General features: G+C 37.9%; 2 protein-coding genes across 3 annotated transcripts in view; one reads left to right on the forward strand and one right to left on the reverse strand.

Annotated features, from left to right (window-relative positions):
- Positions 1-900: 900 nt before the first annotated feature.
- LOC123318871 (coatomer subunit beta) lies at positions 901-6,113 on the reverse strand. Its single transcript, XM_044905637.1, has 12 exons — positions 6,005-6,113; positions 5,788-5,903; positions 5,499-5,727; positions 4,958-5,436; positions 4,695-4,903; positions 3,985-4,296; positions 3,654-3,931; positions 3,384-3,586; positions 2,228-2,532; positions 1,604-2,059; positions 1,269-1,511; positions 901-1,094 (listed from the first exon to the last, which is right to left on the reverse strand). Exons 2-12 carry the CDS (start codon positions 5,876-5,878, stop codon positions 1,017-1,019), a joined length of 2,883 nt encoding a protein of 960 aa, XP_044761572.1. The 5' UTR covers positions 5,879-5,903; positions 6,005-6,113; the 3' UTR covers positions 901-1,016.
- Positions 6,114-7,747: 1,634 nt separating this feature from the next.
- The window catches only part of LOC123319318, a 28,990-nt gene continuing 13,913 nt past the window's right edge, over positions 7,748-22,824 (forward strand). Inside the window, exons 1-7 of one of the 2 annotated variants that reach the window (XM_044906219.1) lie at positions 7,748-8,155; positions 13,125-13,300; positions 15,225-15,447; positions 17,349-17,553; positions 17,929-18,162; positions 20,601-20,796; positions 21,956-22,085. In XM_044906219.1, the coding sequence (XP_044762154.1) occupies positions 13,142-13,300; positions 15,225-15,447; positions 17,349-17,553; positions 17,929-18,162; positions 20,601-20,796; positions 21,956-22,085 (1,147 nt within the window). In that variant the 5' untranslated portion in view covers positions 7,748-8,155; positions 13,125-13,141. Of the gene's footprint in view, positions 8,156-13,124; positions 13,301-15,224; positions 15,448-17,348; positions 17,554-17,928; positions 18,163-20,597; positions 20,797-21,955; positions 22,086-22,824 lie in introns of both variants that reach the window. The other variant, XM_044906218.1, reaches the window with a different exon arrangement.

The raw sequence follows: 22,824 nt of genomic DNA on the forward strand, positions 1-22,824 counted from the left end.
TATAAATTATACCTAATGATAATGTAACATAAATCTTATACGTATATAAAACTGCCACTAATTCCACTAATTCTTTTATTTTTTCGTCGTGTTCCCCTTCGCAAATTATTCTTGATTTTCTCTGATCTTCGATGACTGTCAGAAAAGAAATTATTTCTGAAAAACCTCAGAATTCCTACTTTTTTTTAAAGTATTTTTCAGGCATGTCTGAGTCGTTTTTCGTGATTCAGTTGTCTGCAACTGACCGAACGGCGTGGATAGCTTTTCAAATCCCGAAACGTTTTGCCTTTTAGGACCTGGGGCGTCAGTGCCGCACTCATATTTTTCAATCTTCTATTAACTTTATTCTTTAAGTTTATTAAATATCATTGTTTTAGTACCTACATGACATTATTTTTTTAATATATTAAACTAGTAAGCCCCTATAGATCTAGCTTTATTAGTAAATCTAACTTCGGACTGATACGCCTCGGCCGAGGCTCTGGCCTACGGCCCTCGCTGTTCGCCTCGGATGTGGCTCGGGCTTTCGGCACTTGCAGTTCACCTCGAACGTGGCTCGGGCCTCGTGCACTCATATCTTTCAATCAATGATCTTATTCTCATGACAACAGTTTTTCTGTACTTGCATCTTTCAAGTGACAGTTTATTTTTTCTGATATGATCTGATCTTTCTAATACATTTTTTTTTGCTTACAATCATCACTCTTTGTTTTTCACGTTCTACAAGTAAGTCTACAAGTTAAGGGTTACTTTTTCTGAAATTTCTATGGTCGTACAAAGAGTGTATTTTTTTTCGTAAATGTGTCCAATAATGCGAACACTGCTGAGGTTGCCCGAAAGTATAACGGAAGAAGTAGGTTAGGTAAGGCAGAAGGAGTAGGTTGAAATAATGAACGATAATTTAAAATGAACAAATATATTTGATAAAGATTTAGTTAACACAGGATAAATACAATACTATGTATGAAAGCATGATACATCATACCATATAAAAATTATATTTCTTATATTTTACTTCAAGCAGCAACTACAACTTTACTTTGTTGTACCTTCTGAGTCATATTGATCTTATCTCCCAAACTGAGAGCCATTCCCTGGAAATAAATTGAATATAATTCTCTTGTTATGTGTGGAAAAGATTGATTATTGATATAAACACTATGAAGCTGTGCAAAAATTGCTGTGAAATAAATGCTTATTCCATGAAAAGTCGATGTTTAGCTAAAAGAAATGGAAATATATCATGACAATGATGACAAATATCTTACCTGGCTTTTTGCTCTAATACGAATATGTCCTGTCACTGGAGCATCTGGTTTGTTGAATGGCTTCTCTATGCTCAGATTGGCTAAAGCATCTTCTCCAAATATAGACTTCGCATACATATTGGCTGCCATGAATCCACACTGTCCAGAAAGAGCTTTTTCCGGTGTGAGACATTTCATATTCGTACTTTTCACTAGATGTTTCAGGTATTCCGCAAGATCTGTGAGTGTAGTATTCACAGAGACCTATATTAAAAACAACATTGATTAATAGTCATGCAAGGTTTAAAATGGGTACAATAAAACATTAGTCAAAAACGAAATAATGCTTTTCTAACCTTATTCTCCCACTCAAATTCAGCCCACATCTGTCTGAATTCAGTATCGCTGCAAGTAGCTGGAATGATATAATCCATAATATCAATATGAATGTCATTCAGAACGACAACGTTTCTATCCGAAGCGGCGCCAGTTATGTCGTAAACAATATTCCCAAATATGATACCATTCTCTGTGGATGCAACTTTAACATTGGCTTTGATGTTGCAGAAATCTCTAGGTGCCAATACCACAGGCTGTGGTTTTTCGACCAGCTTCAAATCACCCAAAGTTGCCAGTTCCAATGTGCAATTCTGGAGTGTATCGTTGGTTTGGTTCACAATCAAAACATCGAGGACAATGTCATATTGGTTGACATGGACATAGGCCTCTGCGTAAACTGGATCAGAGAAACCTGTCAATTGGGTTACTTTATTGAGCTTGTTAACTGCCGATGCTCCGTCTGATCCTCCAATCTAGATACAAGTTATAAATGTAAACATCAGTCATTTTTTTCTGAGACAAGTAAAAAACTTTGGAGACAGTAATCAATTTTATATGTGTACTTTAAAAAATTACGAACAAAATCGATTACCGTCTCTGAAGAGCAGTTCTACCAAATAAAAATAAATGAGAACACTCACTCTTCCACCAGCCAAGGCTTGAGATAAAGAAGTTTCAAACATATTCTCCCCAAGCTCATTTGATTTATCTGTTTGAAGTTGCATAAAGTTGATTGCATCATCCGCTTGAATAATTTTACCGAGTTTCTCCTTTGCTTTTTGATTAGAAGCTTCTTCTTTTTCTTTTGCCAAGAGCATCTCGTTCAAGGACAATCGACACAATTCAGAGAAAATGTGCAAGATAGACGGAGAACGATCGGAAAGAGCTCTGAGGCAAAATAGTATATGGTCTCTGTCATCATTTGTGATGGCTTTAGCTGGCAATCCTGAAAACAGTTATCAAAAATACTGAGAATTCAAATATCCAACCGAATAAATTAGTTCAATCCGATCAAGTAAGAAGAAACGCGGTTTCTGTAAGGTCTCGGACCAGCGGCACTCGCGGTTCTTGTAGATCTCAGGACAGAGGCCCTGGCGGTTTTGAAGGTCTCGGGCCAGTGGCCCTCGCGGTTTCTGCAGATCTCGGGCCAACGGCCCTCGCTGTTTCTGTAGATGTCTGGCCGACGGCCCTCACGGTTTCTGTAGATGTTGGGATTGCGGCCCTCGCGGTTTTTGTAGATCCCTGATCAGCGGCACTCGCGGTTCCTGTAGATCTCGGACCAACGGCCCTCGCGGTTCTTGTAGATCTCGGGACAGCGGCCCTCGCTGTTTCTGTAGATGTCGGGCCGACGGCCCTCACGGTTTCTGTAGATGTCGGGATGGCGGCCCTCGCGGTTTTTGTAGATCCCGGAGCAACGGCCCTCGCGGTTTTTGTAGATCTCGGGACAGCGCCCCTCGCGGTTTTGAAGGTATCGGGCCAGTGGCCCTCGCGGTTTTGAAGGTCGCGGACCTGTGGCCGTCGCGGTTCCTGTAGATCTCGGGCCAACGGCCCTCGCGGTTTCTGTAGATCTCGGGACAGCGGCCCTCGCGGTTTTGAAGGTCGCGGGCCGTCGCGATTCCAGTAGATCTCGGGCCAACGGCCCTCGCGGTTTCTGTAAATGTCGGGCCGACGGCCCTCGCGGTTTCTGTAGATGTCGGGATGGCGACCCTCGCGGTTTTTGTAGATCTCGGGATAGCGGCCCTAGCTCGTCGGCAACTGACCTGCATAATTACTGCGAGTTAATGAAAAGTTCCTTACCTGATTTACCAAGATGAATAATGCCGGCCATGCACAGCATTGCTTCTGCATCAAAACGGTTTTTCTGTTTAAGGCTGACATTAGTCAATTCGCTGTATCTCAATGCCAATTTTGTTACGGTAGAGGCCACAGATGCTCCAATGAAAAAGTCGCCGTCCATAAGATACTGTCTTAAGGGTGGCCGTTTTTCCTTTTTGGGTTTTCTAGAAGAATATTGGCGGTACATTTTTGAAATATTGAGCGCAGTCTCACAAGCTAATGTTAACTCACTGTGAAGTACTGAAGATAGACTGAGTAGCATAAGTTCCGTCAGATGTAACCAAAGTGGTTTGCTGCGTTTGCTGGACACTATTATTCGATTGAGTTTCTTCCTCACCAGATACCAATTTCTGCTCAAGATCTACAAGTGCCCCTTCCCCCAAATTAGTTATGATTTGTTTCATTACAACTTCAATATCCGCAGAAGTTGCAGCATACTCGCCGAGAATCCAGAGAGCGGCGCGATGAACTTTAACGCTCTTTATATCGCTGAACGTTTCTAATAATTTCTGCAAAAAAATTTCATGACACAGAGTAAAAAAATTTTTTAGTCAGTACAAACTTCGATGATTAGAGGTTGTAGATTTCCAAACTTCTGAATCACTTCTCTGATGAAGATCATCACATCTGTAGCAGCTAATTCATTTGTATCAGATAGGAATTCTACCAAAACGGGGACAACAGAAACTGCTACATCGGGGAACTTGATGCAACACTGATGTAGAGTACGAACTAGCAACTGTCTGTACTTTCCTGTATCTTCATGCTCTACATCATGTGTTTTGGATACTTCTTTCTTCAGCACCAAAACCATTTCTTCAATATTTCTAGAGGAAACTAAGTCCATTGCTAGAGCTAGGGTTTTCTTTCGGACCTAAAGGGAATAAAAATTGATACCATCTGTGAAATTTACATAAAGAATATGAATAACATTCTAATCAGAGTTATTCTTTCTTTGAATAATGATATATGCCATTGGTGATCTTTCTGTATAGAAATTGTTTTGTTACAATTTCAAAGGGATTAGGCAACTCGTGAAAAAAATGACTGCATATTATGTATTGATGTTTCAAGGTTATCTGTCAAAAATAAAAGTCACTTGTCATTTCAAATAGTGTTCCACATAGGTTAGGTTAGGTCAGATCAATATACAATTATTCATAGTGAATAATGTGTAGAAATAGTGCTCATGACACATTTTTCAGCATATATGAAGACAAAATCTGTTTATATCTTTATTTAAAATGGCCATCCAATGAATTAACTACTGACCTCAAGGTCTGGACTAGCTAGAACCCTCAATATATCCATGACCGAATCTTGAAGAACCTTTTCGTGAGTTGGATGTTCCTTAAGAGCAATCAGCCTATCTAACACAATCAGTTTAACATTGTTATCGCTCTCTTTGATTATGAGTTCAATGTAGCAGCTAGCCGCTGCTTTGATTGCTGTGGGAGCTGTAGAAAGTGTGACAAGGGTTCCTGTTAAAAAAATTACTAGTAGTTCAAATAAACAATGGGTTTCTTATTGTATACCTGCGGCTTCATATCTTACGGCAGGACTGCTGGAGTTTAACAAGTTGTAAATACACCTGATAAATCTGGACCTCTCAGAAGGATTATTATGACAGACTTTGTAAATCAATTCAACAATGACTAATTGTAAGATATCTCCAAATGAAGTTACTTGATCTAAGCATGATGCCAAATAAGAGAGCGCCCTCTCTTGATCTGCATGGAGAAGCATCAAAAATGCATTTCTCTTACATGACATATCTTGTTCACCATCCAAATAATTCGATATGAGTTCTGGAGCATCTGGGATCAATGCTTCAAAATTTCGATATATGGTGAAAATAGCCAAAACTGCATTCCTTCGTACATATGAATGTCTATGTTCTAGACAGGACCTTATAGATGGCATCAGTGGTTCTAGAAGTTCTGGCTCTTTCAGTTTACATAAAAACCGTAAGGTTGAACCACGTAAGAACTCGTTAGGATGTTGAAGATCTTTTCTGTATAGAATATGAAGATTGGTATATTCAAACATTCACTTTTCAGTTTTTGTATGACTTACCGATAAGCATCACAAACAAGTATCATTTCCTGTAGTAGTTTGCCATCGGGTGTAGTTTTAGGAACGATTTCCCAAAAAATCAAAAGTAACTTCTTAGCCGTATGATCTTGCAGAGGGAGAACATACCGAATAATAATCATTAACAAACCTGGAGGTAAACGTTCTCCAGCAAGGATCATATGAATCGTTTTTTTCAGGGCTTCAATTTTCACTTTTATATCTCCCTTTTCTGAAATAATACCAGAAATTAGTAAGCTCACTTCATAAGATAATTGGAGATTAATAGTACCCAGGTCTTGTTTCAGCTGTAATTCACTGTAAGGCTCCGAATCTATGGGAACGTTTATGAGAGTATAACAAGGTTGCTCTACAGCAGCCATTCTGTATGTTTTTGAAGATATTCGGCTGAAAAATAACAAAGGTTGCTTAGATGCGGTGCTCAAAGATTTTCATTCATTCATCATCATTAAATGCAAGCGGTAAGCATAGGATTTTAAGAACAATACCTTCAATGGAAGAGTATTTAATTTTTTTATAGTTTAGGCTTTCAATCAACTCCAAAATACGTGTCACTTAACGTCAGATCCTAACCTCATTCATTAGTTTGAATGAAATGTCAAACAGAAGGGCAGAAAGGCCTACTAGATTCTAGCCTACTTCTATAGACAACTCTGCCTACTACTAGTCTTGGTCAAAAAAATGGTCCTTTTGTCTCTTTTAGTTAGTAGCAGAGTAGCAGTCTCTGTTAGTAGTTAGCAGAGACAAAATCTGTCTCTGTCTCTGTAGTTAGTATTGTTCGAGCCTATTCAATTGGTGTTAGATTATGGCGATGCGAATGATCTCAATAATCATGATAATGATCATTCAAATTAAGTTGATACTTTGCTTTTTGCTTTGAAGATTCTTCAACGTTCTTAATTTTTGAAATATTCCATACATTTTACGGACTGAAATAATCATAAGTGAAACTTGAATGAAAAATTTGAAAATTGATTACTTATCCGTCTGTTCCGATATTCCTGAACAGTACTGTCAGTAATTCAGAGACGATTCCTATTGGCCCAGTCGTTCGAGTTCTATTGTTATTCGATTGCTGGCCAGTAAAACCAGCAATATCGGAACAGGCCCTATATCTTTTTGTTTTGTACGTTTTTTGTTAATATTTCTTGTATTAATGAAAACTATTTTATTACCTTGATAAATTTGATTATTTTTATTCCTATGTGTTTTACTTTAAACAAATAAAAAAATATCCAACTTAAGTGTTGTAGATGCTGTTTATATTTCACGTTGAAACCATTATTAGTAAGCCCATAGCTTTAAGTAGATTCACCTTTTGGGGCTGATTTTCCTTGTACGTGGCTCGGGCCTTCGGCCCTCGCGTTTCACCTTATTATTCCAATGCCGGAGTCACCTTCCACAGTCCCGTACTTGTAAATTTAATAAAATTTTGTCGAAATTCTAGGGCTTCTTTTTATGAGTGGACTTGTCACTACCCGTACTCGTCGTCTATCAGTTAAGAGATCTTATATGGACTAATCAGTAGAGATAGAGTATACGTATCCCCATATTCCTCATTTACCTCTCCAGTGTTCCAGCTCCTTGCTCACTCTAGTCTTTGACGTTTATCTTCGCCAGTGAGTGGAACAATTCTTAACTGGTTAATCACCTGAAACTTGACTTGACTGCATGGAGACGTCCTCTGATACTGCTCAGGCACCACTAGTAGTACCTCGAAGAGTTTAATTTGGCATTCATCAAGTCTTCTACGGCCTTCTATTGGCTTTGAGACACGTGGTCTACAGTTTCTGGTTCTTTGACGAACAGTTCCAGTGGCATTATCGTGAGAGTAAACGAGATAGCACACTTTGAATGAAATTGCGTTGCTTTAGACCAGCCTGAAGCATACCAAGGGCTTTGTTAGCATCGTCATTATTGGATAAAACTTGTCTTGGTATAATGAAGATTCTATTTTTAATTGGTGGAACCGTCGGATCTTATTGAAAACGAAATACATGAAGAGAAAATACCTGAGATGTGCATTTCGAACATACACGGAAAATAAACGATTAAACTTGCATAAAAGCTGCTCTGTGATGAAAAACAGCCGTTTCTAAAATCATTATAAGTTTCTGGTAATTGAATAAAAATATTAAAATGTTCGGAAAAAACTATATCCTTTGAAGTATATTGATGAACATTAAAAAAAAAATATCTCGCTATAGGGAAACCATGTTTCAATGAATCTTCGGGTCTGACACCCTTGAAACACCCCCAATATTTCTCCAGTAGTAATTCTACGAAGGTGGAACGTAAACACAGCAGAAAACCAAACAAGATCTGATACCGACCCCAGCATCCAGCGCCACCCAGGATCGAAAGCGGACACCCTCCAAACCTGCCTCATCCCGGCTGGCTGCGAGATTTACGATCGTCTCCTGTCTCTCCTCTCCAGTACTCCCATGGCCTGCTTCGATTCCGGGACTAACGCGGCACACTCGATTCTGTGCAAGATCGCTACGTTGTCTTGAAACACAGGCTGAAACATGAACTGGGCCGGTTGAGTGATGTTGAAGAGTCGTTGAGAGTTTTTTTAGCATCCTATTGCTTCTTCACCGAGGCTTGTCGGAGTAATGGCTGGTTCTCGAAAGAATATGGTAATTTTTGGGTTTTTCTTTCGGAAAGTATATTAATGAGAGAATCAATTTTGAAATTCTTCTGATGTCACTATAGTATTATTTCAAAAGTAGAACTCCAGGACTAAACAATGCTACAATTATTTTGTCTGAATAGTCATTTATTTTTACTCTTTATCATAATGATGATTCATTATGCTTATAAGCTCAGGATTATTAACAAGAAGTAGAGAAAAAAAGTAATATTTCATCTTATTTCAGCATTTATTCTTTTATTGTATTTACGAATTATTAACCAGTTGAATCCGGAAAATTTAATTACAATTTCTTAGTCTTATAGGTAATAAGGTAATTTAAACCGTTTTATAATCAGATTAATTTTTATGTCGAGGGATGACCCATATAACTGTAGTGTAGCAACCCTTTCAAAAAACTCAAAAGGCAAGGGAAGTTAGGTGGCCCATTATATTGAGAGAACTTAATATATTTCTGTTTGAGAATCTTGGAATATATTTTGCGTTGGTGTCAGCTTGAGATATTTTTTGAATTGGTAGATTATAATCATTATTATTATTACCACATGCGTATAACGTTTTTTCGCATGACTATATTATTATTGGAGAATGAGTGACTGAACACACTCTGAATATTATCTGAGGGATACCCAATATTCAATTCGAAAAAAAAAATTAAATACCCAACCAACCTAACTAAGAATGAAAGTAGTACTGACCTTTTTCTTCATTTACTTTCATTTCATTTCTTTATAGCTTTGCGATTTTTATCAGTTCAATATTTTGATTAATATGTTTTGATTGTATTCTCATTATTATTGTTGAAATTTATTGATTAACATATGGCCACAATAATTGCCCTTTATTTTCATTAAATTTTAGTCGAACTCCAAAAACATGATTTCAATATTGAAAAAACAGCTGCCACCGCATACAGTTTTTTTTTTTGTTGCAATCCCAACGATGCAACTCATAGTTGCGTCTACTGGCTTGACTGCCTCATCGTTGCGATCTCGACTAGTACTACTATAGTAGGCCTATGTAAAGTCACACTTGGTGCTTCTCGTTACATCGACAATGTTCAATGCTTAGCATAAGTTTTAAGCTGAATACCTTTTCGAAAACTCAATTACGAATTGTTTCTCGTTAGTAACGTTTACAAAATTTAGAATTTAGGTATTGTTCGTTCAAATTGTGAACGTAACGTTTCAAATTGATAGATATAATTATTTATCTCCGTTCTTGTGCATTTGTAGTCCTAACAATCCAATTAAGGATGATTATGCTTGATGAGAATTGTTATTCTCACGCAGTTTCCACAAGATCGAGCAATTCCACAAATTCCACTCACTCCAACCCAATCCAGTTCGCAAATCAGGTCAATTCTCTGCACAATTTGCCTGCGTTCACTCAATTTGACCAACCAGCATAGATGGGGGTACGTGCACCCCCCCACTAATCTGATTTGGGGGACAGGAGGTTATACCATCAAAAAAAGAATATAAAATGTTCTATCGACATACTATGTCGAAAAAATGAATAGTATATCCTTAATTCTTTGATGAAATTGCTTTGATCTTTTTAATTCTTCTTTTCTTTTTCTGTTTTTTCTTCTGTTTTTTTTTCTTGAATAGGTATTGATTTTTTTTCATTATTTTACATTAATTGTAATTCGATAGTTTCGAAAACCCAAATCTCCCCAGCTTTTAGAGCCGTCAGTTTTCTCAGTTCTCAATATCTTATAAAAAATAGCCTTTGAGAATTTCCTCTTAAATAAAAATCAATAACAATCAAATGTTTCAGTAAAATTGGTCTAAGTGTGGATGTAACGAGTATGGAGGGTTTCCCTCAAATATTTACAAACATTCCTTAGACTGACTATGAAAAGTTGTTGAAAAAAACACGGAAACTGCCTCTAATGTACTCTGTCATTACATCGCCTGAAATTGAAAAATATGAGGGATGCTCCGTCTGCCACATTTATGTGATATTTTCCTTTCCGCCGGGTTTTCCCCATTGAATCATTTTTGACTGTTGCCACAGCTGGATATATTTCAAGCCTGGTGCGAAATGAAAAGGTCGTTAAACTGTCACATAAAGTTTGATTAATTCCTATTGGTTCAGGACGTTGTGAAAATTCTGAGCGAACGTTGAAAATACAATAACTTATACTGACGTTTATGCAGTTTGTTTTCGCCACACAAAACTGGACAGATTTTTTAGCTATGTTTTTTGTAAATATTATATTTTTGGCGGGTGGCAATAGCTCATCGTGAAACCAGATGGAAAAGTCAGGAATTTTTACTGGAGCTAAAAAAAAATCAACAAGCAATAAAATAATTATAGGTATACGGCGACAGAAACATAATTAACAATGAAATCCATGGATTTCCTCTTCTTTGAAATATCAGTGCCTTCATTTTGACATACAGAGTTAGTAAGTAGAAAGTAACGCACAAGATTTTCATGTCTTCGGTATTTACAGGTCAATTTTCTTATCTAAATTACGCAACTTTAATGTTTAATTGAGGATTTTGTCATGCGCACTAAACGGGGGTGGAGGATAGGTATTTGAGTTTATTAAATATCAAATAGCAACCCTAACTTTTTGGGCCAGAAAGAGCTACACCTTCTTTTGCTGAAGGTTTCGTATTATAGGGATGAAACGGTTAAACTTATGCACCTCTCGAAATAACCTTGGATTTTCATCTGACCAATACCGACAGTTATGCCAGTTCACAATGCCGTTAAGGTATGGCTGCCATACGTCCCGGTACACCGGGACATGTCCCGGTTTGAGGCAGTGAGTCCCCGTGTCCCGGTTAGTTGTTCGGTTGTCCCGGTCATTAATTTGGTCGTTATCGTGATTGATATTTCCTTACATATATGTTAGTTAAGAGGTAAGCACGTAATCAACCGACGCCTTCCTGGCCTGGCAGTCCAACGAAGGAGGGTCTACGCTACGTCTACACACTACGCAATCGCACAACAATGGCATGTCGCCCACACTCCACTTACGGCGTCAGCGCGGCAGATAATCAGTACAGTACATATTCACCATTCGGTCGACAACGTACAGCGCTGCCCAGTTTCACGTAGGATTTGTAATAATCGTAATAGTCAATAATAAAAGAATGATCACGCCTAAACAGGGAGGCAATGAATACAATAATAAGGATAAATTCAGATGCATACCACCCGCCGATATGAATATCAACAAGTGTTAGGATCTGAATTGAACTAGCCAATTTGCCATCGTCAAGGCCCCAAATGTAGTACGCTCCATCGAAAAAAAGCAGATGCTGACCATGGTTTCGGTCTCATTTGACCTCATCAGAGCAACACAGCATTTTTCTACGATGTACCCAGTAGCACTTGCCAATATTGAATAAAGTTCCATCAATTCCAAACGTTCTCCATCGTAGAAAAATGCTGTGTTGCTCTGATGAGGTCAAATGAGACCGAAACCATGGTCAGCATCTGCTTTTCTTCGATGGAGCGTACTCCATTTGAAACCTTGACGATGGCACATTGGCTAGTTTAATTCAGATCGTAACAGCCAAATACACTGAGGAGTGGTCATTTAAAAAAAGGAAGAAATGACCAAGAAGCTTTGTGTTAAATTTTTGGACTTTATATATCCGTAAGCCATGGCGGTAAATCGAGTGTAAATCATATTCAAAGCAAAAATCACAACTCCAGATTGTCAGTTGAATCAACGTCGAAAGATATATTGTCTTTTATGATCAAACAAAATTCGACAGAAGATACTCTGAGATGCGCTGCTGAACTTACCACTGCTTATAAAGTTGTGAAGCACCACCAATCGTTTAGTTCGTTAGATTGTTCGACAAAACTGAATGCTATCATGTATCCGGATTCGAGCATCGCAGTGAAACAATCAACTGTCAGAACCAAGGGTACGGCAATAGTTAAAAATATTTTAGCTCCACACTCCATTGGGCAAATCAAAACAGAAATGGAAAATATTTCAGTTCCGCCGATATGATGTCCATTGATGTGGAGTCTTTTGTTCTCAAAATTTTCAAATATTTTTCGATATTTACTGTAAGGATAGAACGACTGAAGAGTTTTTGTTAGTTTGTTGAAATAACTTATAGTTATATACTCTCTCATTCTAGAAGTCGATGGCTTTCACTACTTCCTGCTGTGGAACGATTGCTAAAGCTATGGGTTCCATTGAGAGAGTTTTTCCTAGATGATCAATAATACGGTCCATAATAAACAAATGATAAATTAATGACATGACAAGACATTAATGACATGTAGACAAACAAGACATCAAACATAAAAATAATAATAATAAAAAAATCATAAACCTATCAGATGAGTTTATAATGTTCAGGATTTCAAACTTTCTTTTGTCTTTGTCCCGGTCGATATTCCGACATTTATGGCAGCCCTACGTTAAGGTAAAATGAACACTCGTCTGAAAAACACTGTCATTTCACTGCGACCACTCCACAGAACTGGAGTCGGCGACCGGGAACATCCTCATTCAGTTACTCAACCAATTATATCTTAAAAGGATGGAATTTATGTTGTAAGGATTCTCATGACTGTTGTGCTTGAAACACCTGATACATCGAACAATTTCCTAGTACTTCAGGTCGTATCCTTTACTACATGACCTAAGACAGCCACGTCCCTCGCTTCGTCTCTTTCATGCGTCCGTTAAATAAAGCCGCAGAGTCGTTATTTCTGAAAAATAATTTTATTATTTTCACTCAAACCCCCTTCTATTCGTTACTCTTCAATTATTCAAACAATGAAAACGTTCAGCACTTTATATCCCGAGAAAACGATCCGTCCAACTACTTTCTGCCCGTTTCTCTATTATCTCCTCTTCTTTTAATTATAACCCTCGAAAGTTGAGTGTTTTGAAGCTCGTTGCGAGTCTCAATTAGTATACCCAGTGCTCTCGTCTTGATGTATTCAACCAGCTCTTTTTTCAGGCGGTAACTGAAAGGTGATGCAAGTTACGGACAAAGCCGTTTCGACGGATGACGATCTCAAGCAGGGGGTGGTGGAGGAGGCGGGGGCGTCTCAACCACCACCACGCTTCGACGTCACAAAGTTGGAAGCGGTTCTGGCTACGCTCCTCGAGAACAAGGTGGAAGCTATTAAGCAGGTCAGTGTTTCTTCTGTTTAGTCTGATGAATGTTGATATGTCTACATACAGGGTGTTTTTAAAGGTGAGGCTTTTTTTTGACAGAAGGTAGAATTCATCAAAATAAGTCGTCTATATAAAATATCCAAGATGGCTGAGATACAAGCCCTAGAAGTTCGACGAAATTTCATTGATTTTCAAGTACGGGACTGTGGAAGGTGACTCCGGCATCGCAAAAACGAAACAAAACATAAATATATGGCTGGACAATGAATGGTTCAGTATCAAGTTCATCGGATTAGATGCATCAGGTCACTTTGGGAGAATCATAATTGTTGTATCGTTCAATTTAGGGTGAAAACAATGTAGAAAATTGAGGTAGTTTCTTGAAAGTGCTTATATTAGTTATGTATGTTGCAAGAGTGCTGATATATTTCCCCATTTCATCCCATTTTTACGACGATTATTGGAATGTTCGAACAAGAAGATTGTGATGCCCATTGTGAAAAAATTCGTGAATTATTCAGACGAATTTTATTGGTGAGATTTTGAAGTATTATTCTATTTTCGACACTTTTGTGTCCTAAGTCTCTTCTATCAGTTGGTATCGAAATGAGCCATTTCATAAAATCGTGTAAGTTACTAAAAAATAATGAGAGCAATTCGGCAATCCTAAGTTTCCAGTTTCATTACCAAGCAAATATCGAACGAGCCAATATCCTGAACGAAACCACATGGTCTATTCAGGAGATAGGTTTTTCCCACTGCTTTGCGATAAATCAGCTAACAAACGGTCTAGGGTCGTATTAGGATCTATTTCAGTAATCATTTTCAATTTTTTTTTCAATTTTGTCATTTTGGAAGTTTTGTATAGGCGATTTTTGGTAAAATGCTTCATTTTGACCTGTTCTACCCTTTGAATATAAATACATACACGGAATGGACATTGATGTGCTATGAGTATGAATGTATTTATTGTTATGGTACAAACATTCGATGCTTCTCTGTCTAGCTCGACACTAAGGCAGTGGCGTAAAATAAATAAACTTATATAGCTTCTACCTTTTTGTACGGAAAATTGACGTGACAATGATGTCAGATTCAACTATCTCAATTGTGATTGGCGACACTGTACAACTATCTCACTCCAGACTTTGGACAACAACAAATGTGTATTTTCCATTCCTTGTATCTATGTTCCAAGGTTCTACCTTCTGTTGAAAAAAATAGCCTCACCTTCAAATACACCCTGTGTACAGGCTGTTCCGTAATTGGAAGTACAAACGAAGAGGGAAGATTCCTTAAGTAATCTGTAGAAAAAAAACATGGGAACGCAAAGCTTTGTTTTTCGAAATACAGGGTGTTGAAGTTTGACATACAATAAATGCACCACCTCTTGAATGAACTGATCTGCGATTTCTGGGCACAAGAGGATGGGTCCATACACGGCCGAACACGCCGACTATACGAAAAACAGTATCTCCATTGATCTTTTCAATTCACCTGCTCATTGGTCCATTCCAATCGAAATTTCTTATGATGTTGCGTTAGGGAAACCCTTTACAACACCAGAAGCGTTCAAAAGCCGCTGCTAAAAGTGCTTCGACAAGGCTCTTTACTGGTAGACTCGGTCAGAAACCGATCTTGAGCAAGAGACGTAGATCTTAGGCGTCTGCTTCTTGGTCAAGTTTCCAGTTTGTCGATATCGATGGGAATTTTGAGTGCGACTGAAAATATTAATAATCTTCAATAAAAGTGATATTTAAATAGGTGCAACTTTAGTGCTCTATGTTGATCTTCCTAGCAATCATCACCTGGTCGGTCACCAGTTGCATAAATACACAGGGATATACAAATTTCAACATTCATATATTTTAAAAATAGATATTGATAAATCTAACTTCAAAACTTCGAATTGATCTCGTTCTAACTTGGGGATTTCCAGGAGAGGAAACAATCGAGCGTCGGTTCCAGTCCAAAAAGTATCGTGCATCGTTTGAGAATCACTTCCACTTCAACAACTTCATCGGGGAAGGCTGGAAACGATGTCGACTCGGAAACAAAGAGGAGAAAACCAAAACCCATGACGGTAGGAAGTGGTATATCAATCAGGAGATGGCAACAGATGCAACCGACTGATTCTTGCGAAACACATTCCAGTAATTGCGGTAAGATTGATACAATGCTCCGAGAACCGAAGGAAAAATAAGAATTTTTGATAATAATTACAGAATACACTCACTATCATGTATACTTTATCATTTTTTCTGATTTTCCATGGGGGCCAAGTCACACTTATGTTATACTTTCATCTGAGCAGATAGTCCGTTCTCCTGACGCTCCTAAAGCATTTGGGGTTTGATGTGGGTATTTTTTATCTTATCGCCACATAATAGTCAAATCCAGGTTAAAGGAGCGCTTCTTGTTTTGGCTAGACTGCAGCAGGATGGTAGGGTTGACTACATAATGGTGTCACTATTATTTCTCCTCTATACATTTGAAATATTTCAAAATATATTCATACCCGTTATTACTTCAGAGATAAGGCAACTGCCATATAGCATTGAGTATTAAACCCATGGATTTAATACTCAATGCATATACTTCATTCAAATTTATTTTAGCAGTCGGTTGGCCATGAAATAATTTTCTCAAGTTTTTGTAACTAGAACGAAGTTAGGTTGGCCCTCATGAAATGTCGTTAATGTCATAACGCCGTTGCCACAACTAATATCAATTTTTATTACGAAAATTCGAAAATGTAAAAAGTGATTGAAAAAAAGAGACAGGGTTTCAGGAAGTGCTATTTAGAATTCAGGTCCGCTCATTCAAATAGTTATACCCTGATATTTTAAAATCCACAATACGTCAGACGGTAGCGAACATATTCAATGTAAGAGAATTTATATAATGTTTCATCTGAATCTAAACGACTTATATTTCAGATGAATATTTCCACAATCAGAAAGATTGTGAATGAAGAGGATGACAAAGAATTTCCTACTATTGGGAGACCCAAAAAAGTGGTGGCATTTGAGAATTTTTTATTTGAGTGAATTAATGCGAAAAGTTTACTATAGGATTTTCGATAAATATCATCGGAGAATAAGTTCCCTAAAATGGATTTTTCTATTTTTCATTTGACTTGTCCTATACAATGTAAATGTCTTAAGGTACTAATAAATACCTAATTATTATTATAACATTAATCTATTAAGATGAATAGCCACAAATACGCGCAAGTTGCCCTGCTACTTGTTTATTCATGTGAAATTTTTGTTCAACGGTGAAGTTGCATCTTAACTTGAAACTGCCTTTAATTCCTTTTACTTATTTATATATTGATGCAAGATGATTTTTGTTGAAGAATTTAACATTTTGTAATTATCTGTTAATTCCTTCGGGAGATACCCATTCCCAACCACTGCATCATATGCATTTCATCTTCGGGTTAATATTTTTGAAATCTACAAATGATGTAAGCCAAAGAAGATAATGAACATTAACTCTCCTCAAGCTAGTGCATATTATGATATTATACTGATCTCTTGTATTTTCCATGCAAATAACTGGATTTGGTATGACTTCAAACATTTTGTATAAACTTCAATTATGTTCGTCACATATTTTCCGAATAGATTCGACATTGTGATAAAATACGTAATAACAGAAACTTTTACGTAGAACGGGCAACATAGCGTTGATTTAAAACCCAAAAATGTTTTGACAAGCTTTATAACCCCACATTTTCGTACTATACAGAGTGAAATGTGTCAAATTTCCATGGCCAACCGACTGCTAAAATAAAATTGAATGAAGTATAGGTAAGTGTTGCTTACAGAGAATTAAAACCTATTATACGTTTTCAAATACCGACGTATTCGCCATTTTGCAACCACTTATTTAAGTAGTTCAATCAATATTTTCCATGGTGATTCTTAACCAACAACCAACAATCTTTTCAGCATATTTTGAACGAAATATTATCGTTTTGTGTACCTACATCTTTTTTTTGTACATTATTGTTTGTGACCTATGTTTTTCCAGCTCCTTTCGTTTTTTTTTTAAGGACCACACAGCCAGGAAATATCAATATCTTCCATTGATAGTCACCGTGTAAAACGTCCCCAAAAATCGAGCCTTAAAAGTCCCCCTGTGATGAGCAGACAGACTTCTAGAGAGACTGACGACCGTAGCCTTCCATCCTTCAGTCGGCAAGAATCCCGAGAGTCTAACCCCTCTTTCTGTCGACAGGATTCCAGAGAATCCTACAGGTAGGAGTGAGAGTACGAGGTGTTTCCAAGATTAGAGAAAAAAACAGTAAAGCAAGTGAAGTGTGATGGCTGAAAGGTTGTTTGAATAGATTTAACATCTTTGATGTAGTTGGAGATGCAAAACACTACACTGGTCTCTATACTGGCACAGAGTTTCTCTTCCAATCACTTCGTGTTGCACAGGGTGTACCTAAATTTAAGAAACATCTGCTGTCTTACAGCTGTGTACCACAAGTGGGGATTGAAAAAGAAAACCTGTTCCTTTTGGGGTAAAAATCGAAGATCACCAAGTCAATCAGTCAAACTTGGGCAATTTTCAGCCTTCTTCTTATCATTTTTCCGATGGACTAATATGTATATATTTGTCATTCGAAGGTATGGCTTCCATAAACAAGACTCCAAAGACTCTAGAGAATCAACCTCTCGGATATTCATAAGACAAGACTCGAGAGATTCGAGGGAGTCGACCAGATTTCTCAGGCAAGACTCCAAAGATTCGAGGGATTCTTATCGTTGTTGCGACGTAGAAATATGCAAGTGTAGGGTGTGCCTGATACAGCAGATAAACCAGCCGATCACCAGAACCTGCTGTTGCGAAAGAGGAGAAATGTGAGTTGTAGAGGACAGAAAACAGTTTCAAAACAATTTTTACTGACATCTTTGAAGTATCAGGTGGTTCCATGCTTTCGAAATTAAATGAAATCAATGTAAAGTTCATTGCTCAATGTAGTTAGGTTGAAAGAATTCTTTGTTGGTTCTTCTTTTCCACATGACACCCAGCAAGAGCAGTTCATTTCCTCTCAGCTAGTCCATTAGCTCCCAAACTTCGCGAAGTTCTTGGCGACAGCTGCTAGAACGCTGAATTTATATGCAAACTCGCAATAGAGGTCTTAAGTCTTCGCATTTCTCACATTCACTGGACGTTTCAAGTTTCAATTCTCTTCTCTCCCGTTGTCGCTGGCAACTCACCCCACTTGTTGCGTCCCGTTCCAACAATAACCGAAGAACGTTGGAGGTGCGACGCAACGATCGATAACGCCATCCTGCCTCCCATCCTACGCTCGTAGTCGCTCGGGAGTGATTTACCGTTCCGTAATCTATGAGTGCTACTTACAGCCCGACGCCTTTAATGCCGATATCGCGTTTAGATGGAAGACCAAGCGGGGGATTAAAACGACCGCGAGAGAACCATTTTTCGTGGGAAAACGATCGTGGATGTTAGACCTTCCATTCATCCTCTCGTTGGCTTCGCACGTTGGTCATTAGGATCTCTGGCGTTATCGTTTTCACAGCAATTAAGCTGACTACTTCGGGATGTGAGGGTGGAAAAAAATATGAAGGGAAGAAAACAAACTTTCTTTTACACATCGACTTTAAATGATAGATTTCGGTTATAAACTGGTTGATTGGTCTCAAAGAAAACCGCAGTTTCAATGGCATCCCAACCTTTGTCACCTTTGGTGCCCTGTACGAAAAGTAGAAGCAAAAAAATATATCGTTGAGAACATACTTATAAATTGCGACTGTGTGCCCTCCTGTGACTGAAGAAACCCAACCGTGACCTACAGATCCTTCCACAATCCGGGCATGGATAGTCACCAACCAGATCTGGCCGCCGGTGTATCCTCCTCGAGTATCCATTATAAATGAGGACCAAAGACCACCACTGGGATCTGTTTAACGCTAGTTGTTCCCAGTTATGATTGGCATTAACTGATTTTAGGGATTGATGCAGTAATAACCACCTAAACTGGCCTCCTGGTTTCCGAGCTCCCTCTGTGTATTCGCCATGAAGACCTATTTTGGGGAGTTTTGTGTCTTGCATCCTCAGAATGTGGCCGCTCCATCTAAGTCGGGCACACGTTACTTGAGGATCAATTGTCATACAACTCGCGCGTTGCGAGACTTCTGCATTTGAAACTTTGTGAAACCATCTGATGTACATTATTTGTCTTAGATGACGTTGTTGCGTTTGTTCAAGCTGTTTAATATGTCGCTTGTAGGGCGTCTAGCTTTCGCTTCCTTAAAGTAGCGTTGGGAGGACCACTGCTTTTTAAACAGCTGGCTTGGTCTTCAGATTGAGGTCGAGATTTTGTAACACTCTGTCGTTTAGCTTACAGAATTCCCCTGATGCCGAATTGATACGGTTTACTTCTACCTATATAGAAATTATAGGAAACACCTCAGTTGGTAGCTTGTTCCACATCTTTTCCGTTGCTTGTAAGAAAGATTTTTGGTGAACAGAAGTTCTTGGAGTTCCTAACCGAACAGTATGGAGTTGAGTCATAGTGCTACTTGAGAATCAGACTGAACCTGCATTATTTCCTGCTCCGATGGCTGTTGAACATGGGGTGACAATAAGTCGTACTGCTCTTATGTGGATGGATTTCAGTTGCAATGAATGTTTGTGGGCTGAGTTCCTCTCATGAGAGCAGTATTCCTAGTCTTAGTCTGATATAGGCCTTGTAAAGTAGAATAATCTCATCTGGCGAGTAATGTCAGCTTTGAACATACATTAAACTTATTTGTAGCAGACTTTGGAATGTTTGCTACATATGCTCAAGTAATAGATTGAAAGAGAAACGTGAACTCCCTTGGCAGAATCACTGATCCTCCATTATCATCGCAGTCTGAGGTCACAGATTGGGTTTTTCGATGGAGGTGAAATTTAACGTTGCTCATATGGGTATGTCACACCAGATGTAGCTTCAGCCACTCACCAGAGACTTCAAAAATCATACAAATCGGTTGCCATTATTCATTAATGGGCAGGCATTGCAGCATGGGGGCTCCTTGTGACTGACGACGTAGACTCACAACTTGGAAACGCTCCACAACGGCCAAATAAGACTTGGATTGAAAAGCTTGGAGTGCACCGTGGTAGGGTGCATGATGAAGAAGCTGGCAGAATATCCTTTGAGCATTATATGCGGTAGTCGATCGGAAAGGGCAGATTTGTGATGATTTTGCTTCACGATAACGCCTCAGTTCACATGGCTATCATTGCGAACCAATTTCTGACGAAAATCTCCTGTTTTTTACAGCAGACTACAACGATCCTTCGATGAAGACTACATATCCTTGAAAATTGACGAAGATTGTTTGTCGGATGAAGAAGAGCGAAGAGCGAGACGTAAACGGAGACGTAAAAGGAGAAGACGTCTTCGAAGACAGCTGGCCCTTGAGGCAATGAGAGGAGCAGCTTCGTTACCACCAAGACTTCCTGCTGATGACAAAGTGAAGGTTAGTGATAACAAAAATAATTTAATTTTTCCGTACTCGATAGCAGCAGTTTATGATCTCACATGAGTATCTCCACGATGAGGGTTAATACTTAATACTAATAACTTTACTAATAATATTAAATGAATAAATGATAGACAACAAACGAACGAATTTGTGAAATTATTTCTCCACGTGCCTGACTTAAATTAACTTTTCCGCACTCGTGTAGATTTGAGCTAGAAATGTATGTTTCATCGGAGCCAATACCCATTATTATTTTAACAAAAGAAACCATGACTTGTATTTGCGTAAGCGAATTGGCTGTGGTCTGCACGCCTCTACTCGTATTATTTTATCGCTCTGCTCACAGACTGATTTTTATCGTATGCGATTCGTTTTCATTCCCGTGATTTCAATTTCGATAATATCTATTGGTGGTATTGTTTATCCAGATCTGCCCGAACAATGCGAACGTTTATTTCTGTATTCTGATGGATATTTCTACGGATTTACGTTTCGAGAATAGAAATATCGGAATGATGATAAATAATCGATTTTACTTGGTATGTATTTCGAATTCACTTCTCTGCTGAGAGAGTAGTTCGAGATATTTTGTGCAGAATTAAAAAAATTATGCATCTGTATACCAAGCATCCAGAGCTTTTTCCTCATTTTTTGGAGAGAAATGAATCTGGATATGACTTGGATTGGAAAGGATTGCTTCATCTGAGGAAAATTCTGAAGCGTTTAAGAAACCATTAATTTAATTAGATATGCTCTTCTTCTTAGGACTTGTTCATTCAAAATAATATCCAGGCACACAAATTGAGTAATAGGATTTTTTTTTACACTCAGGCCCGTCTCTAACCCCTGGACAAATAAGGATATAGAGCCTTTATGACCTTGATACTATTTTATTGAAACAGTCGAAGAAAGTAAATTACCAGGGTTTCAAATTTTTTGGATTTTCAACGAAATAAATGTGTTTGCTAATAAATATCAGTTAACGTTTGGGTATCTGACAAGACAGATGGTATGTGACCAGAATGCACACTTTTAAAAAGGAGCCTTCTATGTGCATCTAACTTGCAGTTAACTTGTTGGAGGTCATTTTTGATTTTAATAATAGTCGGAATAACTGAATTATTATTCATATATATGGTTTGTTATGTTTCAGGTTTTAGATAATGATGAATTGCCTCCAAAGGCTCGATGGACCATCGTAGCGACTGCCAGTGTTCTCTTATTCCTGTGCCTCTTCCTTGTGGGAGTTACCCTACGAATGGCACCTCTCATTGATGACATGGGTGAGTAATTATCCGAATTTTCTTATTTTGAAATTAAGAACATTTCATTAAGTTGTGTTCCGTGATTTTTCGTGATCCTCAGAATATACAAGCGCAGTCACAAAAAAGATTAAATAAAATGTATAAAAGGCATAAACTTTGTAATATATACACGATGTTGAACCGACATTATATGAAAGATTCCTCTTTTGTTACCTACTCGATAACTACGAACTGTTATTGAACTGAAATATAATTCAGAAAGAGGTAATTTGTTGAACATTATTCAACGAAATTATATTCAAAGTTCCACGTGATAGCTACAACAATTTCAGACGAATAGTTTCCATGTTAAATCATTCATTCAAAGCTAAATAGATTCTAAGTGTACAATAAATAAATTCTGCCCGTTTGCTGTTTATATACAAATGAAAAATATATGTTTCAAAGTTTCAATCGATGCAATAAAAATAACAACTTAACAAAGGATGTATTATAAATAACGATTTAACAAAGGATCCAGAATATTAATAGATATTCCACTAATCATTTAAAATTCAAATTTAAAAATAATGTGAAGAGTAGAACTCATTTTGAAAATTCGTTTGCAACTTTCTTTCTATTCAATAACATGAAGTTGGAGCTCATCACATCACTTTATGGCAAATAATGAACCAAATTAGAAATAAGGTGAAAATACATTATGTCGATAAAAATTGTAATATTGACCTTACTCAATGTTTCCCTATCGGTTCAGACA

This window comes from Coccinella septempunctata, chromosome 8, assembly GCF_907165205.1.
Source record: "Coccinella septempunctata chromosome 8, icCocSept1.1, whole genome shotgun sequence".
NCBI lineage: Eukaryota > Metazoa > Arthropoda > Insecta > Coleoptera > Coccinellidae > Coccinella > Coccinella septempunctata.